The sequence below is a fragment of the Propithecus coquereli genome, unplaced genomic scaffold, assembly GCF_000956105.1.
Source record: "Propithecus coquereli isolate 6110/MARCELLA unplaced genomic scaffold, Pcoq_1.0 Scaffold88, whole genome shotgun sequence".
In the NCBI taxonomy this organism is placed as follows: Eukaryota; Metazoa; Chordata; class Mammalia; order Primates; family Indriidae; genus Propithecus; species Propithecus coquereli.
Window position 1 is genome coordinate 9,698,357 of NW_012155062.1, and position 24,125 is coordinate 9,722,481.

General features: G+C 36.7%; 1 protein-coding gene across 1 annotated transcript in view; it reads left to right on the forward strand.

Annotated features, from left to right (window-relative positions):
• CCDC138 (coiled-coil domain containing 138) overlaps nucleotides 1-24,125 on the forward strand; it is a 168,984-nt gene that overhangs the window by 124,497 nt on the left and 20,362 nt on the right. The window contains exon 11 of the mRNA XM_012664265.1: nucleotides 5,467-5,643. Coding sequence (XP_012519719.1) covers nucleotides 5,467-5,643 — 177 coding nt within the window. The remainder of the gene's footprint in view (nucleotides 1-5,466; nucleotides 5,644-24,125) is intronic.

The following is a 24,125-nucleotide window of genomic DNA, read 5'->3' on the forward strand; positions in this document are numbered from 1 at the left end:
CTACTTAGAACTCATTTACAAATATGTTTTAAAACTATTTTCAAAATCACTTGGGAGCATCCACAGGTATTTGTATATAAATTGGTAGTTGAAAGCAATCTTTTGGGTCTACTTTGGTATCAGATAAACTTTCAGAGATGTAATAAAAGTTGAAAAATTAGTTAAAACATTATTAGACTGTCAGAATGAATACAATTAACTGGTTTAGTATCTTATTAAAAATCTAAAGGATACATTTTTAAAATAGTAAATTGTATTTTAAAAGTTATAGGATTGCGCTATGGTATTAAAAAATTACCACCCTTCATAAAAACATCCTTTCCCAATGTTGATTAATTGACAAAGCTCATAAAGGGACAAAGTGGTCCACCAAAGTTGTAAAACCACCTCCAATTTGCCATTTTATGACAAACACATCTGTTATTAATTTTCGTTAAATTCACTTTTTTTCCTGTAACATTTTATTTCTTTTCTAAAAAGTGTTTATAGCAAAATGTTAAGAGCTGTTAAATCTGCAGCATGGGTGTTTTTCACACCATTTTCTCTATTTTCTGTGTGTTTGAAAAATTCAGAATTAATCTTTTAAAATTAAAAATATTTTTTAATGGGAGCTTCAGAGATTTTTTAAAAACTGTGCCAGCTTCCGTGGGAGATACAGTGAGAACCCAGAGAGGCCCCCAGATCCTTTGATTACTACTTTAAAAAGATGTCTACTTGATTATGTAGTACATCCTGGCAGTCTGTTTCATGGGAAAGCAGCTCTGTGGGCTAAATAATAGATGCACCTCAAGATAAAAAAGAGGAGGAGTGGTCATTGGGGTCTGTAGTTCGAAATGTTTGGGAAATTTTAGGATAAGCAAAATTTAATAATTGTATTACTTTTATGTCCTAATGGGCATTATAAATCTTTAAAACTTGAATATATTGTATGTAACATTTCCCAAACTTCTTTAACTTTCAAACTCTTTGTGGAAGAGCAGTATGCAGGACTAATTTCTGAGGAAGACAACTTGGGAAATACTGTCTTCCAGTTTATGAAATGCCTTTGTAATACCTTTTGAAGATTTACATTACCCTGAGAAATGCTTTCTCTAGGCTCATGTTAGAGGGAGAGGAAATTAACATGAAGAAAGAAGTGGCTCCAAATTCACATCAGTATCAAATTCCAGAACTGATCAGCTGATTCCTTTTTGGCTTTGTGTTTTCTGAGTAGGCTGAAGGTTGGAAGGAAGCTGTTGGATCTTGATTTGTGTAATCTTGGAATATAGCAAGAAAGCCAACTAAAAGAGCTAGGAAAGGGAAAATTTACCTAGCAAATACTATTAGGAGAACGAGAAAAATAAAATTTAGTTATACTGTCTTATTATGCACTGCAATAAATTCTGGGAGAATTAAAAATTTAAACACAGGAAAACTCTTAAATTATAATAGACTTAATTCTGGTAAGAAGATATTTCCTATTTATGAAATAGAAATAGCAGTTACAAGATTAATAAATTTAGTAGAAAAAATAAAGGAGATAAATGTGCTAGATAATGCACATAATATTAAATGCTTACTTACCTAAATATATATAGATCTATAAGGATGATACCTGATTACACTGAATAGAGTGTTCAATAAGAATCAACATACATGATACTACTTGGGATGAATTTGGCACTATAAAGCTAGGCCCTTTATAATATTATCTTTGAATTTTATTTCCCCATATCAGTGAGGCTTACAAAGGTTAGGTAATTGTGCCAAGGTAATACAACCAGCATTTGACAGAGTCTAATTTAGCCCAGCTCTATCAATTTTTAAAGTTCACCCTCTCGACCCTACTATATGACTTCCTAAGACAATATACTTCCTGAGATAACCAAATAAATAACACATATGACTGACTATGTTATGGGCTGAACACTTTATGTGTATTAAGTTATTTAATCCCTACAATAAGGTTGTGAGATGTCAGTGTTATTAATGTTTTGGTTTTTCAATTGAGGAAATTGAGGCATAGAGAAGTTAAGCCTCCACATTTAACCACTATGCTATGTCGAATCTCTGAAATAAAATTTAACTATAAGATATATAAGCTTACATCTATTACTCACAAAAGTAAAATGATCAAATATAATATATCACTGAGAGGATACAGGCACAATTTTTGTTGTATTGTAAATTAGAATAATTTTGAAGGGCATTCTGCTAGCAAGCACCACCAAAATGCAATGTAACCTTTCATGGGATTCATTGCAAGGAAATAAGAGGGAAAAAAGTCCAAAGGAATTAACGTGCTATTTGTAATAATGATAAAGGATAAATAACTGAAAAACACATGATTGGAAGAGTCAAGGAAATGAGCACTAACTGAGTTCTTGCACTGTTGCTGACACTGTTCTCGGTTGTTTCAAATTTATTCCCCACAGTGACTTTATGAAGTAGGTAGAGTTGCCATTTTCACAGAAGAGCAAACTGAAGGCCGGGCAAATGTCATAGACACGGATCTTTCTTGATCCCAAATATTGGGCCCTTAACAATATCATTATGAAGACAGTACAAAGTTATATGTCATTAACAGTTATAAGTATGGAGATGTGGGAATCTATGTGGAAGTATTGTAATTAATAAAACCTCTAATATGTACACATTAATCTGTAAGTTATGATATGTAATTGTTAAAAGAGGTCATAGGAATTTTATCTGATAGAATTATTTGGTTTAGGGATAGCTTCTATATTTAATTAAAATATATATATATATATATTTTCAGTATGCGCTTTAGGGCTAGTTCTATCCTTTCCTGTGTGGCACTTGGTCCTCAACTTAGCAGACTTATTTGGTTTTTAATTATGTACTTAAACTTCAGGTCTAGAGAAATGTAGGGAATTATTGCCATTCTCGGATAACAAGAACATTTGATTGGTAGGAAGCCAGTATAATGTAGTAGTTGAGAACTTCAGCAGCGTAGCCAAACAACTAAGATTTGAATCCCTGCTTCACTACTAGCTGTGTAACATTTGGTGGAAGGTCACTTTTCTGTTTACAATACAATTTTTTTTAAGATTAAATGAGAGAATTAATGTGAAGGTTTAGCAAAAGAATCTGGCATATAGTAAGTTCTTAAGAAGCTAGCCATTATCGTTAGTAGTAGTAGTAGTATTTAATTATTATTGGTTTTACTTAGAATTGAGATCTTTTAGACTACATTAGTTATCTATTGCTGCATAATAAGCCACCAAACACTTCACGACTTAAAACAGCCATCATTTTATTTACTAGCTCACAATTCTTTGGGTTAGTAATTTTGACTTAGCTCAGTCGGATGGTTGTGCTGTCTGGGTTCTCCTGTCCTTGGTTGGTCTCTCTCCGTGGGGCCTGTTTATAAGTGGTGGAAAAGTATCTAGCTGAAGAGCAGAAGATGCAAGGGCTCTTGAGGCCCAGGCTCCTAACTCACACAGCATCATTTCTGCTGCATTCTGTTGGTTAAAGTCACAGGTTAGCCCACATTCAAAGGGTGGGCAGTAGAGTTCACCTTTTGATAAGAGTTGCTGCAAAGACTTTCTAATTTTTTAATCGACCAATAGACTAAATAATGGAAAAGCCTATCTCATAGTTATTAAGATCAACATATCGACTTTTGATAAGGAACAGAAGGATTACATTTGAATGTGAGGACATTGTTAAAAGACTCAATAATACAACTTATTTATAAAAAGAAATCAATTTTGATATAATTGATAACTAAAATTTTTTAAAATATTCTTTTCAAAGGTAAATTGGTCTTTTTAGAAAATTTTCGCTGTTAGGGAAATTAAAATGGGGACATAATTTTGATTTATCTCAAAGATAAGATTAGTCTTGAAAAAATAACCAAAAATCATTTTTACATCCTCCCAAGTTAATAAAGGACAAATTGTAGGCCTGAAAACTTAAAAAAAAAAAAATACCATATAGTATTCAACCCATTTAATCTTGTCAGATCATATATTAATAAGACATGAAGTAATTTGTGTAAAGTACAGTAGGTGGTGCTGTGGTAAAACTTCTGTTCCTGTAAGGAGTTGCATTCAGGATTCATCTATATATTCTTCTGTGTTGTTGTCTAAGAAAAAAAAATTTTTTTAAATAAGGCAAGTCTGAAGAGAATCTAGCAAATTCGCTTAGCCTAATATACATTTATTTGCAGTGATTTTTTAAAAATTACAAAATTAAGTACAGTAATGTTAGTGTTCCTTGAACTAAATTGTACCAAAAATAAAAGTGGAATGTACTATAAATTGATCCACAAGCACACATCTTAATTTCTCAAAATTCTTTCATGTGTATGTTAACTTCACAAGTTATCCTCAACTTCTCATTCTTAATAACTAGGGTTTTAAATTGTTTCCTTATTGTTCATATAAGCTGAAACAGTAAAGAAGAAATGTAACATGAGGCCAGAGGACAATAAATTTTAATATGGTGGTGCTGTCATACTTTCAATATTTCAAGGTACTTGAGCCTTCTCCTTTAAACAGAAATCTTAGTAGAAAATTAATTCACAATTACTTGAACAGCATGAACAATTTTTTATTCCTTTGAATAGTATTTTGAAAGGAGAGTTTTAGAAAACTTGAATATTGTACATTTAAAAGCATGGTGTAAAATTGTTATAACAACTTGGGTTGTTTGGTGTATTGAAGTGTAATGATGCAAGTATCTTAACATTTCATTTGCGTTGATTCTGGTTAAATTAGTGCATCCCAATCCTGGCTTTATAGGCTTCCCAATCATCTGTGCAACATCTTTAAGAAAGTTTTGGGGATTCTGATCTAGCAGGTGTCCTTACAGCACTGGCCTTGGTAAAATCGTGTTGCCATTTTAATGGGAGATGTATCATGAAAAGTAACACAGCAGAGCGTATTCAATCCTCTGAAGTTATCTTTGAATGGCCTAGTGTTTGATCTTTACTAGGAGACAAAAATCCTTGTTTAAAATCCATTTAGCAAGTTTGTATAAAGTTACATTTTGAAATCGGTAAACATTTACAAAGCAGCAAAAAAAAAATATATGTAATCTTAGAAAGCTGTTGTAAAGATAGAAATACTGATGCTGTTTAAATTTTTGGAAGCATGTAATAGTTATTGCACATGGAAAATAAACATTACTTGTGGTATTTACTATTAAGTCATTGGTTTTATTTCTTGGTATAAAAAAGAAATGGGGCTCATTTGTTATTTTCATGTTAAAATTTGAAAATTCTAAGTGAAATTTATCCTATCTTAATGTAATGCCTCTTTTCTCCCCCTTCCCATTTGAATTCTAACTAATTAATTAGAATCCAAATTTAGACTGTTATCTCTTGTCCTTTAATTTTTGTTTCTCTTTTGAATTTGTTAAAGTGATACTGCTTGTCATCTTCTGTTTCTGCTTCCCAGTTAGAGAACTGATAGAGAACTGATAGTTCTCTAACAGTTGATTTTACATATTGTTTTTCAGCTGATTACCTGGCTCAGGCATTTGATTCTCTTTGTTTGGACTTGAAGACAGACGAAGGAAAAACCTTGTTTTTGGGATATCAAGCTGTTCCAGTAGTATTGAGTCATCTAAAAATATCCAGTAAAGGACTCCTGTCCAATGTCATTGATAGTTTGCTTCAGATGACAGTGGAATCTAGTAAGTTTTAAATTTTATATACATATAGAAATGAAAATGGGATGGTTTTTCTATCCTCATTTGAGCTGAATGTATAACTCCACATATTAGACACTATTGCATTTTATAATTTAAATGCTTAAAAAATATTTTTGACAGCTGTTTGATTGAGTCATTAATAACATCACTCCTTTGTTCAGATTTTCCCTAATTTCCAGTAGTCATTTATTATGTGGGTACACTGCAAATGTTACCCACATATTTGAGCCTCTTTCTCTGTTCTCTTCTGTTCCATCGTTCTGACAGATCTAATCATATATTCCGTGGTAGCTCAGAAGGAGTGAAGTCATCAAATATATCTCCACCTAAACTGAAAATGATGACACAAACATATTCCTGTTGTTGCCTCTTCAGCCATACTGTTTTATTGCAGGAATTGGGACAGGAGGGGGGACTTCAGCTATATATGTGGCTACCCTAATTCCTATTTGTAATGTTTTGTAGTATGTGGGGGTTTTTATTTTTGTTTTTATATTGGTATAATGGGTTATTTTAACTTGCTGTTATTGGTTCCTAATTGAGCACAGATATGCACAGGGATACTGAATATCAGTGCTTTGCTTTGCTTCCATTGACATTGCTCTTTGAACCTCATGCCACCCCTTGACTTATAACAAGTAGCCATTTCATTTACGTAATTCTTTTTCATTTGTAGTCTGCCTTCTTCCCTCTTCCCTCTTCCTTCTACAGCATGCCTATAGTCACAGCTATTCAGGAGGCTGAGATGAGAGGATCGCTTGAGTCCAGGGTTTGAGAACAGCCTGGGCAACATAGTGAGACCCCATCTCAAGAAAAAACAACCCCCCCCACTAAAAAAAACTAAAATGTTTATGCCCTCCAGGGGTGGAAACTCAAAGTGGAAAGCCATTGCTCTGCATGGTAGGCAGCAACCTGTGCAGTTGGTGCTGCCTGTGGGTGACTCCCTAATGGTTGGGTGCAAAGCATGGTTATGCTTCTAACAAGGAGCATTTGGTGTATGGTTTCATATCTTCAGTTCACTTTTATATATGGTGGTGTTTTTCCTTAATATCCCTGTGAAAGAGGCCTGATAGGGAGATTGAGGCCTAGAAAAATTAGGTAACTTCTCCAGGGATTCCCACAGCTTGACCAAGGTAGAACTGAGACTGCTCTGACTCTAGACATAAGGCTCATTCTACCATAGCACTGTAATTAGGTTTTCCACGTTTTTTTTTTTCTCCTGTCCCAGAATGTCACTGGTCGCTGACATGTTTTATCAATATTTTTAGCCTTTTGTAACTGTTAAGATATTGGACTTATACTTGAGGATCTAGCTACCTAGATTAGTAATCTCGGGGTCTTATGTTTAAGTTTACTGATGTAAGGAGTAAAACAAAAAGTGAAAAATTAATGAATTTAGGTACAAAGACCCAAGATTACTTGTTTAAGTAGCTAGATTTCCAGCTTGCTTCACAGGAATTTTTTTTAATGAGGAAAAACAAAAATCTTACCAGATGTAAGTGTCTATTCATCAGAAAAAGTCTTACTGAATATATTTAAGAGACAAAATATTTCTCCTTGTAGTCAAAGGAAAACTAAATATAATTTCATGAAATAGTTGACCTACTTGGGTAAGATGACACCACAAATTCAAATTTGGGAAAATTAGATTAGATAGTTAATAGTCATTCACATTTGTTTACCTTTGTTCAAGTTACTCTCAAATCCAAGATTATGCTTTTCTTGCTCAAATCTAGTAGATGAAGCAATTTCTAATGCTGATTACTATGAAATCCATGTTGTTTTTAGTGATAGGAAACTTTTGGAAGATCAGAAATGGGCAAATACTTCGACGATGTCTGACTGATGTTTATTTATTTCCTTGATATATTTCCCATTTTTAATGTAAATCCAGTACCTGTTAGTCAGCTAACACAATTTGTTGAAGGGATAAATGAATGATAGATCAAGTTTTATATTTTGTCTTGTTTTTTTCTAGTTTTGAGATTAGAAACTCATTTCATCATATACTTAATTTTCCCATGTCATTTTTTTAAGATAATAGGAAAACGTTGTTGCAAAAGAAGTCTCACTAGAATTGATTTGCAGGTGGTTTATCTTACCTTAATAGTGGGCCCTCGTGGCTGGCCGTATGTGAGTTGCCATGTTTCAAAGCATCATGTTTGTAGGGCTCTGCAGAGCCTGGGGCTTCCTCAGGAGCATTCATGGGCTGGGAGGAGGTGTCAGTGGGCTAAATTTTGAGTGCCTGTGACAAGGAAGTCAGTACAGAAATTGAGTGTTTAGAAACTTGTGTAGTAATTTGACAGTAATTTTATGCCTGTTAAATCTGATAATTAAAAACATTTGGACTTTCATTTTATATGTTACTTTTTTAAAATATTTCATTTTGCTAGTATTTTTAATAGCATTTTGTAAAAGGGTGATGGCTTCTCTGTGTTGAATTGGAAATTTAGGAAGACTGATCCTTCACCATAGTAGCTTGAGAAGCAGTAGGCAATTCCATCTCACTGGCTGCCCTGTGTGAAGGTGTGTTGTGGGGAGTGGTGCTGCTGAGCAGTTTTTTTCTCTTCTCCACTTGTGTCCTTCCCCCAGTCATCGTTTCAGATATGAGAAACATTACCTGCACAGGTACTATTTTTTGAAAGCTACTAAAATGCATTTATGAGTATAAATTAAGATCTGTACCTTGATTTATCTTGCCATACATATATTATGAACACAATTTTACTTTTAGATTTAGAGCTTCTGATTATATCTATTTTTGGCACGAATATATATCATGTAATAACTTAGTGGTGTTGCTTTTAGAAAATTAGTTTGTGGTTTCTTTTTCTTTTTCCTGTCAGTAGTTGAAAGCTATTAATATTACTCACTTATCTGGGTTTTGCTGTGTGAGAACTTGAGTCTTTTTTTGTTGCGAAGAATACTTTCCTTTTCTTGTCAGACTTAGTTTAAATAGAGGGATTTAAGTTTTTATTATTTTAGTTTATTCTCTCTTGTGGCCTAGAAACTGCCTTGTCTAGGTAACATGTTGCTGTTTAACATTTGAAAGGCAATAATGTATTTGAGGATATTTTGCAGACATTTTTTAAAAGTAAAGTTTATTATAAAAATAATAGAAATTTGGAAAACTACAAACCAGCAAAATAAAATTTTCTGGAGTAGGGGCTGGGGAGATGTTGGTTGGTTAAGGATATAAAATTTCAGTTAGACAGGAGGAGTAAGTTCAGGAGATCTATTGTATAGGCCAAGTATGTGTTATCCGAAATGCTTGGGTCCAGAAGAGTTTCAGATTTCACATTTTTTTGAACTTTGGAATATTCGTGTTATATTTACCAGTAGAGGACACTTAATCCAAAAATCCAAAATCAGAAATGCTCCAATGAACATGACCTTTGAGCATTATATCAGTGCTCAACACGTTTCAGATTTGGATCATTTCAGATACTGGATTTTTGGATTTGGGATGCTCAACCAGTATAACATGGTGATTATAGTTGATTACAATGTATTCAAAGGAAAATTGCTAAGAGAATACATTTTAAATGTTTTCACCACAGAAAAATAAGTATTTGAGGTAATGGATATGTTATTTATCTTGATTTAGCCATTCCACAATATAGTCATACATGATATCAAAACATTATATTGTACATGATAAAATATATACAATTTTTATTTACTAATTTAAAAAAAACAAATACCCCAGAAAAAAATATCTTGACATTCAAAGATACATACTATTACTTCCTGTGGACATTTGCTTCCTCTCTTTTTTCTGTGAAAAGTTTTTGCGATATTGATTATCTTTTTCTTTCCGTTTTTGAACATAGTTATATCCTACTGTATGTACAGTTACATACTTACAATTAGGCCATGATATACAGGTTGGGCATCCCTAATTTGAAAATCCAAAATCTGAAATGCTGCAAAATCTGAAACTTTTTGAGCTCTGACGTGATGCACAAAGGTCATGCTCAAAGGAAATGCTCATGGGAACATTTTAGATTTTAGATTTTCAGATTAGGCTTGCTCAACTGGAAATTATAATGCAAAGAAAATGGCAAAATGCAAGAAAATCTTAGGAGAGGCCGGGTGTGGTGGCTCACGCCTGTAATCCTAGCACTCTGGGAGGCTGAGGCAGGAGGATTGCTTGAGCTCAGGAGCTCGAGACCAGCCTGAGCAAGAGCGAGACCCCGTCTCTACTATAAATAGAAAGAAATTAGCCAAACAACTAAAAATAGGAAAAATTAGCCGGGCCCTGTGGCGCATGCCTGTAGTCCCAGCTACCTGGGAGGCTGAGGCAGGAGGATCGCTTGAGCCCAGGAGTTTGAGGTTGCCATGAGCTAGGCTGACGCCACAGCACTCTAGCCTAGGCAAGAGAGTGAGACTCTGTCTCAAAGGAAAAAAAAAAAGCAAAAGAAAATCTTAGGAGATACTGCAAGGCAATGTACTTAGATTCTTCTGTTTAAATTCTGTGTAGGAATACGGGTAAGAAAATGTAATGAAGTTAAAGATAGCAAATAATTATCAGATACTTTGGACTCTTACTCCATGCCTTAAACTTGTTTTATAGATCTAGAACTTATTTCTGAATATATCCCTATTTCTTAGTTGGTGCTGTTATTGTTTTTCATTGGTAGTTAATTTTACTTGGTCCATATAATTTCTTTCCTTCTTTTTTTTTTTTTTTTTTTTTTGAGACAGAGTCTCACTCTGTTGCCCGGGCTAGAGTGAGTGCCGTGGCATTAGCCTAGCTCACAGCAGCCTCAAACTCCTGGGCTCAAGCGATCCTCCTGCCTCAGCCTCCCAAGTAGCTGGGACTACAGGCATGTGCCACCATGCCTGGCTAATTTTTTATATATATTTTAGTTGTCCAGATCATTTCTTTCTATTTTTAGTAGAGACGGGGTCTCGCTCTTGCTCAGGCTGGTTTCGAACTCCTGAGCTCAAACAATCCGCCCGCCTCGGCCTCCCAGAGTGCTAGGATTACAGGCGTGAGCCACCGTGCCCGGCCTTCTTTCCTTCTTATTGTTTTTAATTTATTCTGCTGTTCCATGATGTTTTTATTATTAAGGAGATTAAAGGAAGGATAATTTCAGTGAAATTATAGATGTGATATTTCCAACAAAGCACCAACTTAGTGTATACTCACTTATGTTTCTAGTCATGAATTCTACATACATATAATTTGTTTTCTCAGTTAAAAGTTTTCACATGGAAAAATTTCCTTTATAAGTGTGTTAGTCCATTTTGCATTTCTAGAAAGTTATACCTGAGGCTGGAATATTTATAAAGAAAAGAGGTTTATTTGGCTCACGGTTCTGCAGACTGTACAAGAAGCATGGCGCCAGCATCTGCCTCTGGTGAGGGCTTCAGGGAGCTCCCAAGCAAGGCGGAAAGTGAAGGGGGAGCAGGTGTGTCATGTGGTGAGAGGAGCAAGAGCACAAGGAAGAAGTGCCAGCCTCTTTTAAACAACCAGCTCTCCAGTGAACTAACAGAGTGAGAACTCACCACCACAGGAAGGCACAAAGCCCATTGTGAGGGATCCACTCCCATGACCCAAACACCTCCCACTAGGCGGATCAAATTTCTGTGTCAGATTTGGAGGGGACAAGTATCCAAACTGTATCAATAAGGAAAGACAATGGGAAGGTTTATTTTTAATAGCTAAAATATATATATTTTAAAGTTTAATGAAAATTAACAGACCAAAAGCTGTGTGGTATTTTGGGTTTGTGGTATTTTCCAAAAAAAGCAGTGAAGCCAGTGTAGCTGAAGCAGTTATCGAGGGCAGAGTAGTAAAAGAATCAGAAAGGGAAGGGCTGGGGTGCTCATTGAGAAGGGCCTTGTTGGCCATCATTGAGACTTGGGGATTTTTATGTAGTAAAATTCCTCGATCTTTTCCTTTCTATTCTGATTTGTTGAATGTAATTTTATGAGCTCTTTAATATATTTGTACAAAGCCTTTATTTTAAATTGTTGCTTAATATTCCATTATATTTATGTACCATCATTTATTATTATTGATTAAGGCAATTGAGTTTTGTGGGAAGTTTTTATGAAATTTAATAAGAAAATTGATTCATTTCCCTTCTGTCTCAGCACAAAAGAGCTTTGAAGTAGTTTTTGGTCAGCCACTTAGGGATGTGTGGCACAGGGGAACATAATGAACTAACAGTTCCCTCCATAACCTCTGAAGTCTACTTAAGAATTAATTAATGAGCACGTGCAGCTGTATGTTTGATACTGGTCTCTGAATGCTGCCAGATTTACAGCTCTATTAAAATTAATGATGCTTTGCATTTCTTAGTCTGATACTGTAAAAGAATCTCTCTTTCTAAGGTGTAAGGCTGGCCTTTCAACTGTGTCACACTAAATGATGTGAGCCCTTTTTGGTCAAGCTTTAGGTTTGTGTTATATAGCCTATCTTGAGGAAACTTATTCTGATACTTTGTGGAAAAACAAAAATAAAACATTGTATATGATAGGGGGGTAAAATCCAACCTGCCAATTAGTATGGTAGAAAAAGCTGAGAAATAAAATAAGTATACAGATGATAAATATACTATCTTTATTTTTTTTTTAAAGATAAGAGTTTTCTGGCTATTTAACTTAAAGATTTTTTTTTTTAACAAAATTGCATTTATTGTTTAAAAGGTATCACATTGACATAGCTTATAATTTCAAAAGTACAAAAGTGAAAAGTCTTCCTTCAGTCACCATTTTTCTCCCTGGAGGGAACAAACACACAAATACGCACACAGTCTCTCTTATTTTTTCCTTTTTATCACAAGAATGATAGCATGTCATATATGTTGTTGCCAGAAATTTATCTTGGAGATCTTCTTATATCAGTATATAATTTCTTCATTCGAAACTTATTCATTTAAGCAGACCACCACGGAGGGATATTTTGGTTGTTTCTAGTCTTGCTTTTGTGAATAACTTTATACAAAAGTAAGTTTGTATATGTGAAAGCTTATTTGATAGTAGTTATTATATTTTGAATTCTCCATCTGATAAATCACATATCTCCATTGGGGTCAATCCCTGAAGATTTATGTTTCTTCTTTTTGGAAAATATTAGTCTGTTTCTTTTCTTTTCTTTTCTTGTCTTGTCTTGTCTTGTCCTGTACTGTCCTGTCTTGTCTTGTCTTGTCTTTTCGACAGAGTCTTGCTCTGTCGCCTGGGCTAGAGTACCATGGCATCACCCTTATTCACAGCAACCTCAAACTCCTGGGCTGAAGTGATCCTCCTGCCTCAGCCTCCTCAGTAGCTGGGACTACAGGCGTATACCATCACACTTGCCTGTTTCTCCCTTCTCCTTGATTGTGTCTGTTGGTATCTGCATGTTAGATAAAATAGCCACCTCTCTTAATCTTCATGGACTGGCCTCATTCTGGCGAAGACCGTCACCAATTAGCCCAGACAGATTCTGGGGCCTTTCAAACCTTCATGCTAGTCCCATCCACTTTCTTTGTTCTTAGCAGCCCCCCAGGCATCTAAAATATGCTGGTCACTTCAGCATCTGAGACCAGGGAGACTGAAGCCAGTTGCTCAGGCAGTCCTCATTTCAGGTGGGTCATTGGACACATGGTACACATCTTTCCTTTCCTAGGTAGAGCTGGGATTTGGGGTTTTTTCACCTGCTTGCTCTATGCTGAGCCAGAGGCTAGGGTGGGGGCTGGTGGCTGTGGTGACTGTCAGCCAAACCGCCATGGACGCTTAGAGTTTGCTAGCTGTCAATGCACCAAGACAAGGTAGACAGAGGCCAGTCCTCTGGGTAGTCCCTGGAAATGGTGAACACATTGTGTATCATTTTCCCTCCCTGGGGAGAGGCTGGGAGCTGGGGAGTTTTGTCCCTATCTATGGAACTGTGCCAGGGATAAGGGGTTATGGCAATAGGATATCTGAATTTTCCTACTGGCTTCAGTGTGGCTGGTTTCACACTCACTCACAGTGGAAGAGCCTCTTAAAATCTGTGGATTTCACACAAAGGGAATCTATCCATGAGTTGTTGAATCAGTGTGTTTGTGGGGGAAGGAGGGTCCAGGGCTTCCTATTCTGCCATCTTGATAATATCATTCCTTCTGCTTCCTTTTTATAAGGACACTCTGATTGTATATAGGCCCCTTAGGTGATCCAGGGTAATCTCCCCCATCTCAAGATCTTTAATCACATTTGCAAAGCCTTTTCCATATAAGCTAACATTCACAGGTTCCAGTGATGAGGATGTGGACATTTTTTGGGGAGCCATTATCCAGCCTACCATACTAGTCTGACATTTATTTCTCATCAATTTGAGAGTTGCTGTTGCATTCAGGGTGTTTCTATGTACAGGTACAAGCATCTGACCACTTCATTATGTCTTACAGTGCAGTTGTCCTCAAGTATTGACATATTGAAATAATTGAAAATCTGTTTTATTATAAATTAGGGCATTATGTTGATTAAAAAGATATGTGTAGGCCAGGTGCAGTGGCTCACATCGATAATACCAGCACTTTGGGAAGTCAAGGTGGAAGGATTGCTTGAGGCCAGGAGTTTGAGACCAGCCTGGGCAACATAAGGGAGACCTCATTTCTACAAAAAAATTAAAAAATTAGCTGGGCATGGTGGCACATGCCTTTAGTCCCAGATGCTTGGGAGGCTGAGACAGGAGGATTGCTTGAGCCCAGGAGTTTGAGGTTGCTGTGAGCTATGATCTCACCACTGTACTCCAGCCAGGGCAACAGAGTGAGACCCTGTCTCTTAAAAAATATAAATAAATAAAAATAGAAGGATATGTGAAAGTAGATTATATTGCTTTCGAATATTGTCAAGATAATTAAAGAGGAGTTACAAAGTATTTATTATAAAATAATTGTACTGAGTCACTGGGTTGAGAACTGTCCTTCTAGTTCAGATATATAGGCATAGATATATATGTATATATGTGTATGTATAGTTTTATATATAGATAGATGGGGAACCTGAGGCTATGAAAAATTAAGTGACTTGTTTAATGTCACATGGCTAGGGCCAAGGAAATGATGAGGAATAAATAAGTCTTTTAGAAAAAGAAGTGGAGACAAGATAGAAGCTTCCCTTGGAAGTTAGGACCCCAGAACTGAGGAATTCTAGAGCAGGAATTATTGACAACACTCATTGTCTCTCAGGAATTGAAAAAGCAAGAAAGAAAAGGAAAAAAGCCTTGGAATTCTCCCAGGAATGTGAAATAGAGGGAGAAACAGAGGTTTGAATAGAGATTTGAAACAGAAAATGGCAGATTGGGAAGTTTGCTGGAGAGTTGTTAGTTATGAATATGGATTACCGTGCCCCAAGAGAGCCTTGTCCCTGGGCCAGCACTACCCCTCCTCAAGGCTTTGACAAGCTCTTACTCATCTTTTAAGAAATAGCTAATCTGGAGTGCATTTCATACCCTTCGTTCTTCCAAAAGGAAATGTGAGTGGACTTGAAAAATATACCAAAAAGGAGAATTCACTTGGGTGTCTTTAAGAAAGTACCTATGTCTGTTCCTTCTCATTGTTGCTTTTCCCCCTTTTTAGTGCTTGTTGGTCCTAACGCAGTTTGAGGAACGGGCAGCTGAAGTGTTTTGGTTGACATTGAATGTTGCTATGCTATAGCTTTTGAGTCATCAGAACTAGAAATCAAAGCCTCACTATCTAAAAATCATACATTTTTGTCTCATGGAATAGCACGAGAGTTGAGGAGAGTTTTTTTTTTTTTTTTAACAGTTTTATTCTGATTGTCTCCTTGCCTTGGAATTACGAAAAGATTAAAATAGCTATTATCTGAGAAATACAAACTTGGAATCCGAGCATTTAAACTACAAAAATGTTCTAGTCAGTTATCAACAGGCTGATGACTAACATATGTGGATATAATCTTTACCAAAGAATGTGCTGACTTATTGATAGCACGTACTTTTAAGAAATGTATAACTGCTGTAGGAAATGTCAGCAGACCTTGGATAAATAATTCTCTTGAGAGATTTCAGTGACTTACTTTTAAATTAATAAGAGTTACATTTCTTTTCTTAAGTTACCCACTAATAGTGTTTTGTCAGATACTGTGTTAGTATAACACTGGTGCAGGGAGTCTGTAGCGTCACTTTTTCTTTACTATTGATAGTAACCCATAACTGAGATTGATTGTGTCTTCAGGTAATCTCTCTCAAATTGAAGATTTGAACACCCGCCCCGCCAAGCTTATGAACTACAAATTTATAACTAATATAAATATTTTTCTTGTGACTCAAGAAAAACATTGAAAAAATTGTCTCAATAAGTAATTTTGACGCTTGCAGCAGAAAATATGGGTTGGCTCTCCCATCATCATTCTCACCCCTTTCTACCTCATAGTCCTCTCTTCTAGAGGCTGAAAAGTCTAAAAACTTTCTCCTCCAGCCTTTCTTGCTGACAGGAGTGGCCACATGCTTGACACACTTGGAACCAATAAGATGGAGGCTGGAAGTATGCCGAGAGTTTCTGGGAAAACTTTTGCTTTTTTTCTAATGGGGGAGAGGTTGGCAGTTGTTCCTATACCACCTCCCTTCTTTTTGCTTTGCTCCCTAGAGCCTTTGACCATGACACATGATGATAACAGCTAAAGGTGTTGGGACAAAAACAAAGAATCTGCGTTTTTGATGACATTTTCTTGCACCTGAATCAGTTCTAGGAAGTGCCTGCCTCTTAAGAAGGAGGAGAAAAGAGTAATTTTTTCTATTTTATTAAGCTACTTTAAGTTGGATTTCCTATTATATTCCCAACTGAACAAGCACAGACTTTTTTTCCTATTTGGAGCAGGTTTTATTTACTTTCTAAACATTTTGTTTTCTTTCCTTAAAGAGAAATCCTTTTTTTTTTTTTTTTGGTAATATTGTACCTGTCCATTATTTTAAAATTCAAACAGAGATGGATGTTAGCAAGATGGCTGATTTTAGGATGCTCCAGACCCTTGTTCCCTGACAGATTCATCAAATAAATTGCTACTGACTAAAATAACTTCAGTTATGGAAGCCAGTCACAGATCTGTAGCAATGAAACCAATGCCCAATCAAGAAAAATCTACATATAAAATGGTAGGAAATTTCATGGTATATTTACTCACCCTTGCACCACTCCCTCCCTGCACAATACAGTGCAGACAGAAGTAAGTGGCCCAATTCTCCATTCGCTCCCTCAAGAAAGAAGGATTAGAGCAGAACTAGTTTGCAGTGTTCTGTCCTGTCCTGTCTGTGGACTATCCAAGCAACTGGTCTCTGATTTGCCTGACTCAGAGCACACACAGGGAAGGTAGCATAGTTTGGATCCCAGGCTGAAGGATAAGGAAGGCAGTGGTAGGAACCGTAACACATGAAAACCACAGGGAACTGGAGACCTGCAAATGCCTGGGGGCAAGAGATTATGGGCAGAGGAATACTATACTAAATCTAAAGCTTTGAGAAGAAGCTGGGATAAGACTCTGGGAAATTAAGACATTTAAAGGCAATCAGGGAAACTAGAAAAAAACAAAAAGCACACATGGGCCCAGACAGGATGCATGCCCAGAAAAGACGAGAGAAGACCTTAAGTCTACTCCCTGTGCTGTTCCCAAGGCTCAGGGGCCTGATAATTAGTGAAGATCTTCCATGCCAGTCTGCAAAGACTGGGAGAGGTGGCTTTTTTTCTCAAATGCCAGATTTTCAGTAAAAGATCGTGAAGCATGCAAAGAAAGGTGGAAACATGGCCCATGAAAGAAACAAAAATAAATCTCCAGAAAACATTCCTGAATTGGACTGATTGGATTTGCTCAGGAAAGACTTTGAAGCAACTATCTTAAATATGCTCAAAGAGCTAATGAAAACACAAAGAATTAAAGGAAGTCAGGAAATAATATATGAACAAAATGAGAATATCAACAAAGAGATAGAAATTATTAAGAAGAACCAAATTCTGGAGCTGAAAAATAACAATAACTGAATTGAAAACAGACTTGAACAGGCAGAAGAATCAATGAACTTGAAGGCAGGTCATTTGAAATTATTGAGTCTGGGGAGCAAAAACAAACAAGAATAAATAAAAATGAACAGAGTCTAAGGGAGTTATGAAATACCGTCAAGTGGACCAATTGATACATTATTAGAGTCCCAGAAGGCGAAAAAAGAGCAAGTAACAAACAGATTATATGAAGAAATAATAGCTGAAAACTTATCAAATTTGAGGAAAGATATGAATCTACAAATCCAAGAAGCTCAAGGAATCCAAGTTTGATAAACCCAAAGAAGCCTGCACCAAGACACTTTATAAGCAAAATGTCAAAAGTCAAAGACAAAGAGAATCTTGAAAGCAGCAAGAGAAAATGTGGTATATACATAGAGTATTATCCAATCTAAAATAGGAATGAAATTCTGATATATGCTACAAAATGGATGAGCCTTGAAGACATTATGCTAAGTGTAATGAGCCAGATATAAAAGGACAAATTTTCTATGATTCTACTTATATCATGTACATAGAATAGTCACATTTATAGAGAAATAAAGTAGAATGGTGACCAGGGTTTGGGTAAGAGGGAAATAGGAAATTATTGTTCAGTGTATACAGTTTCAGTTGGGGGAAATGAAAAAGTTCTAGAAATGGATGGTTGCAAAGCAATGTGAATTTACTTAATGCCACAGCAACCATACACATGAAAATAGTTAAAATGGCAAACTTTTATGTAATGCATATTTAACCACAATTTAAAAATTAAATGTAAATAACTTTTAGAACTAAAAAAATTCAAAGAAGAAATGTAGAAATCATAAGCATTTTCAAAAAATGAACATGAACCCCATTGTTTAGAAATAACCATCATTAACATTAGGTAAACATTATTTCAGACCTGTTTCTGTGGTTGTGTTTCAGATGGAAAGATGGGTGAATAGATAGATGTTATTTAATGAAATATATTTAACAAGAAAATGAAATGGATTTGAGTCACATTTTTTTTTTAACTATAAGTGCCTTCTGTTAAGAAACAAGCTAAAAAAAACATTGAGTCCCTATTTTTTTAACATTTTTTTTATTGTGGTAAAATATACATGACACAAAATTTACCATTTTAACCATTTTTAAATGGTGTGCCCTGTATTTTTTATACTGTCAGTTTTAGGTAGTATTGACTGACTCCCAGTCTGAAAGATGAGGAAATTTAGCAATATTGCACTTTTCGTCTTTCTGACTTTCTTTCTGATTTTCTAAAGTTATGTTGTTAGTTTTACATTGTTGGCTGGGCGTGGTGGCTCATGCCTATAATCCTAGCACTCTGGGAGGCTGAGGCAGGAGCATCGCTTGAGGTCAGGAGTTCAAGACCAGCCTGAGCAAGAGCAAGACCCCATCTCTACTAAAGCCTGTAGTCCCAGCTACTCGGGAGGCTGAGGCAGGAGGATCGTTTGAGCCCAGGAGTTTGAGGTTGCTGTGAGCTAGGCTGACACCACGGCACTCTAGCCCAGGCAACAGAGCGAGACTCTGTCTCAAAAAATAAATAAATACAGTTATATTGTTATTTTTACATTGTCACTATTTATATTTTTACATTCTGTTTTGGGAACACAATTTACACATTTGCTTCATATTTTATTTTCTTTGGTTTTACATTTAATTATATTCAGTACTCAAGACTAGTCCTTTTATTGTGGCATCTCCATTCTGTGTTCTTAATTTTGAATAATCTCTTAATTGTTCCCTCTACCACATACTCTGCCCTACTTCCCCCAATTTAAGAAGTGCTTGTGGGTGCTTAGTCATGTTATGTTTGAGAATACAGCCTAAGGCTTTTATACTTAACAAGATCTTGGCTGAGTAAAGTAATTTTCAATCTCTTTTTCTTTTGTTCAAACTTCGTAAATACTGCTTTATTGTCTTTAGGCTGTCACTGTTGCTTTGGAGAAGTTAGAGGAGAGTCTGTTCCCCCTCCTTAGTGGTAGTTTATTGTTTAACTTGAGTAGCTGATGACTATTTTGTCTTTGAAATTCAGGATATATCTTGGTGTTGAATGTTCCTGGATCACACTTGTCATGCTGAAAATTTAGTTTTTTGTTCATTTGAAATAAAATTTCTTACATAATGTATAATATTTCTCTTTTATTAACTTCATATCAGGGACACCAATTACACATGTTTTGGGTATTTTTTATGGTCTTCCATACTTTCGCTTTTTTCTGGTCATTTTTCTTGTCAGTTTTTGTTTGCATTCTCTTTGATTACCTTAGATTTTTATGATAGTAATCTAATTTTCAGCTATATTGTTTCTATTTCTTGATGTTTTAAATTTATTAGTTCTTTAATAGTGTTTTTTAAACATTTTTTTTCTCACCCTTTTTTAATCCTGTTTCATCTTTTCTTTCTTATTTTATCGACTAGCCATGTTTTATTAGGTCAATTGAGACCCCAGAACTCTTATGGAAAATTTTGATCTGTTCTTTGTGTTGTGTTCTTTTAGGATTGACTGTCTATATTTTGCATGCTGTATTTCTTATTGATTAATTGATTAATCAGTTGCTGTAATGTGTTTCTAATTAATGTTGCTCTTGCTTGGGTCTCCCTGTCCAGACTTTCTGTATGTCCTTATAGAGAGGGTGAGGGACTTTTGAACTTTCTTCTTACTATAATATCTAAGTCTGGTTTTTCAGAGCCATTGTTTCAGAGCCATTTATCTTAATATGTACTTTTCCCACTATAACCAGTGATGACATGCTGTCTTTGTTAGATTCTTGGGGCTGTGCTCTCACTTCTGAGATTTTGCTAAAATGTCATGTTTGGTTTTATTTGACCTAATTAGGAGAGTAGCAGGTATGAATATCCTGTTCTCATGGAGAAATTCTTTTGGCTTCAGACTGGTTTCCCGTCTCTGGAACATTAATTTCTAATTACTCCCTGGCAATCCCTTCCTCTATTTTCTAGTCAGAAGAGTAAAAAGATAAAAATAGCCAGTTACTTTGCTCCTCTCCAGACACAGAGGGTACTAGTGAGAATTCTCAAGATTTTCTCAATTCTCTCAATGTATCTGTTGGCGGAAGGGTGTGTGAGGATCGACTAGGAGTCTGGCTGTTCTTCCAACTCCTCTCCACTCAAGAATTTCAGTTTCTGTCCTAGGCCATTTGCCACTAATTTTTAAAGTTCACGACATTGAGTGTTGCCCATTTCTGTTGTGTGTTTGTGTTTGGTTGTTACAGGTGAACTTTTTGTTTTTGCTAGGTTTTATTTGTTTTATAGGTTTTGATCCAAATGACTAGGTATTAGGGGAGAGAAATTCCCTCACGTGTTTTTAATCTCTCCAATTTAATGTAGAAATCATTGAAGACATGTTAGGAAATCTATCCAGTGTGAAATGAATTTTATTATAGAAAAGGATTCTCCTGGCCTGTTGGGCCCTCCCTCCCTCCTTCTCTCCTTTCCTCCTATGCAAGTGTCTTAGACAGTTTGGGCTACTATAATAACACACCATAGACTGAGTGGCTTATAAACAACAGAAACTTATTTCTCACATTCTGGATGTTCAGAGTCCAAGATGAGGGTGCCAGCATGATCAGGTTCTGGTGAGGGCCTCTTCCAGGTTGCAGACTGCCAACTTCTTGTCGTATCCTCATACGATGGAAAGAGGGCAAGAGAGCTCTCTGGAGTCTCTTTTATAAGAGCACTTAATCACAAACACTCAGCCCATAGTATTGTGCTACTGGCCCCCCAAATTCTTGTCCTTCTTACACGCAAAATATATTCATTTCATCCCAATAGCCCCAAAACTCTTAACTTGTTTCAGCACCAGCTCAAAAGTCTAAAGTCTGGAGTTTTATCTAAATAGCATTTAAATCACATGTGGGTGAGACTTAAGATGTGATTCATTCTGAGGCCAGTTGCTCTCAAGCTTTGAGCCCATGAAATGAAACACTGTATTTGCTTCTAAAATATAATGGTGGGACAGACATAGGATAGACATTCGCATTCCAAAAGGGAGAAATAGGAAGGAAGAAAGGAATGATTAGATCCTAAGCAAGTCTAAAACCCAACAAGGCAGATAATATTAAATCATAAGGCTCAAGAATAATCTTCCTTGACTCCATGCCCTGCCTTTTGGACACGCTGGGATGGCATTTGGGACCCCAAGGCTCCAGGTGACCCTGACCCCACGTTTTTAAAGGGCACAAACCACACCACAGCTCTCATGGGTTGGAGTCTCATGCCTGTGGCTCTCCCTGGCTCTCCCAGAGTTGCACGCTGGTGGCCCTAGTGTCATAGGGTTTCAGAGGCAGCCCCAATCCCATGGCATGTCTGGGCATTGCACTGGTAGAGTCTCTCTGTAGTGGCTCTGCCCCCACACTCTGCTAGGTATTGCCCTATTGTGGGCTCTCTGCGGTGGCCCTGCCCCTATGACAGTTCTCAGCCTGGGCACTGAGGTTCTTCTGGGAATCCTTTGAAATCTAGGTGAAGGCAGCCACATCATCACAGCTCATACACTCTGCACACCCATGGATATGGCACTGCATTCATGCCATGCCACTGTTTACCATGTGTGCATTCCAGAGGTGCTGTCCGAGCTACACCTAAGCCCACTAGGGCATCAGCTGGGGTAGCCAAAGAACTGCGCCAGAGTTAGGGGAGTAGAGCCTTAAAATCATTCTACCTCAAGGCCCTGGCATTCTGAGCCTATAGTGGGTAGGGTAGCCCTGAAGATCTCCAGAATGCCTTAAGGGTCTTTCTTCTCTTGTCTTGATGAATAACATCTGATTTTCTTCTATCTGTACTAATCTCCTTATCAAATGGTTGCTTGCCCACACCCTTCGTTTCTCTTCTGAACAAGCTGTTTCATTCTTTACAACATGGCCAGGCTGAGGATTTTCCAACTCTTTAAAGTTCTGCTTCCATTTTCATTATAAATTTTGTTTTTTATTCATTTCTCTCTTCTCACATTTTACTATAAGAAGTCAAGAGAAGCCACACAGCACCGTCAACACTTTGCTTAGAAAATTTTCCTCAACACTTTGCTTAGATGTTTTTCCCACCAAATATCCTATTTTATCATTTATGAGCTGCTGCTTAAGCAAAACACTAGGGTACGAACACAATGCAACCAAGTTCTTTGCCACATTATTACAGAGATCACCTTTCCTTCAGGTTCCAATAAGGTGTTCCTCACTTTTGTCTGAGACCGCATTAGAATGGCCATTACCATGCAACATTCTGACCATGACCACACAGGTAATCTCTAAGAAGACTTAAGCTTTTTTAGTAGCTCTCCTCTTCTGAGTCTTCATCAGAATGGCCCTTAATGCTCCGTTCACAGCCATCTAGGCTTCTTCTAGCATGTACCCCCAAACTCTCCCAGCTTCTACCCATCACCCTGTCCAAAGCCACTTCCACATTTTTAGGCATTTGTTCCAGCAGCAGCACACTCCTGGTACCAGTTTCTGTCTTTGTTCAGACAGCTGTAACAAAATATCTTAGACTGGGTGATTTGTAAACAGCAGAAATTTATTATTCACAGTTCCAGAGACTGGGAAGTCCAAGATCAAGGTACCAGCAGATTCAGTGTCTGGTGAGGGCCTGCTTCTCATAGATGGCACCTTCTAGCTGTGTCCACGCATGGCAGAAGGAGCAAGCAGGCTCCCTCAAGCCTCCTTTATGAGGGCACTAATCCCATTCGGGAGGATGACGGCCTCATGATCCCCTCACCTCCCAAAGTTCCCACCTCTTAATACCATCACCTTGAGGGTTAGGTTTCAGTATATGAATTTAGAGGGGACACAAACATCCAGATCATAGCAGGATGCCACCTTCATGATGTAATTACCTCCCATAGGCCCCCACTTCTGTTACTATCACAGTGGGGTTAGGATTTCAACATATGAATTTTGGCAGGACACAAACATTCAGTCTGTAACACCAAGTTTATTCAAATTGAAATTCTTCTAAACTTAAAGAATGTAACTAATTTAAACATTGTAGTATTGAAAAAAATGTTAAAACTATATTGTTTCAATCTTGTAATTAAACTTAACCTAATTCATGTAAGAATACCACAACTTATTTCCTCCTTTATTTTATGTATGCCTTAAAGCTTGAAAAGAGAAATTGGAACTCAAGCCAGTGACCCTTTTACTTCTAAAAGACCTTCACAAGCTTTAATTTTTAAATATGCTGATATATTAAAATTTTTGTATGGTGTTGGCTTTTTTCTGTTGCAGAGGGCATACAAGGAAGTTCTTATTTATTTATTTTTTTTTTTTTTGAGACAAAGTCTCACTGTTTTGCCCGGGCTAGAGTGCCGTGGTGTCACCCTAGCTCACAGCAACCTCAAACTCCTGGGCTGAAGCAATCCTCCTGCCTCAGCCTCCTCAGTAGCTGGGACTACAGGCACGCGCCACCATGCCCGGCTAATTTTTTCTATTTTTAGCTGTTTGGCCAATTTCTTTGTATTTTTAGTAGAGACAGGGTCTCACT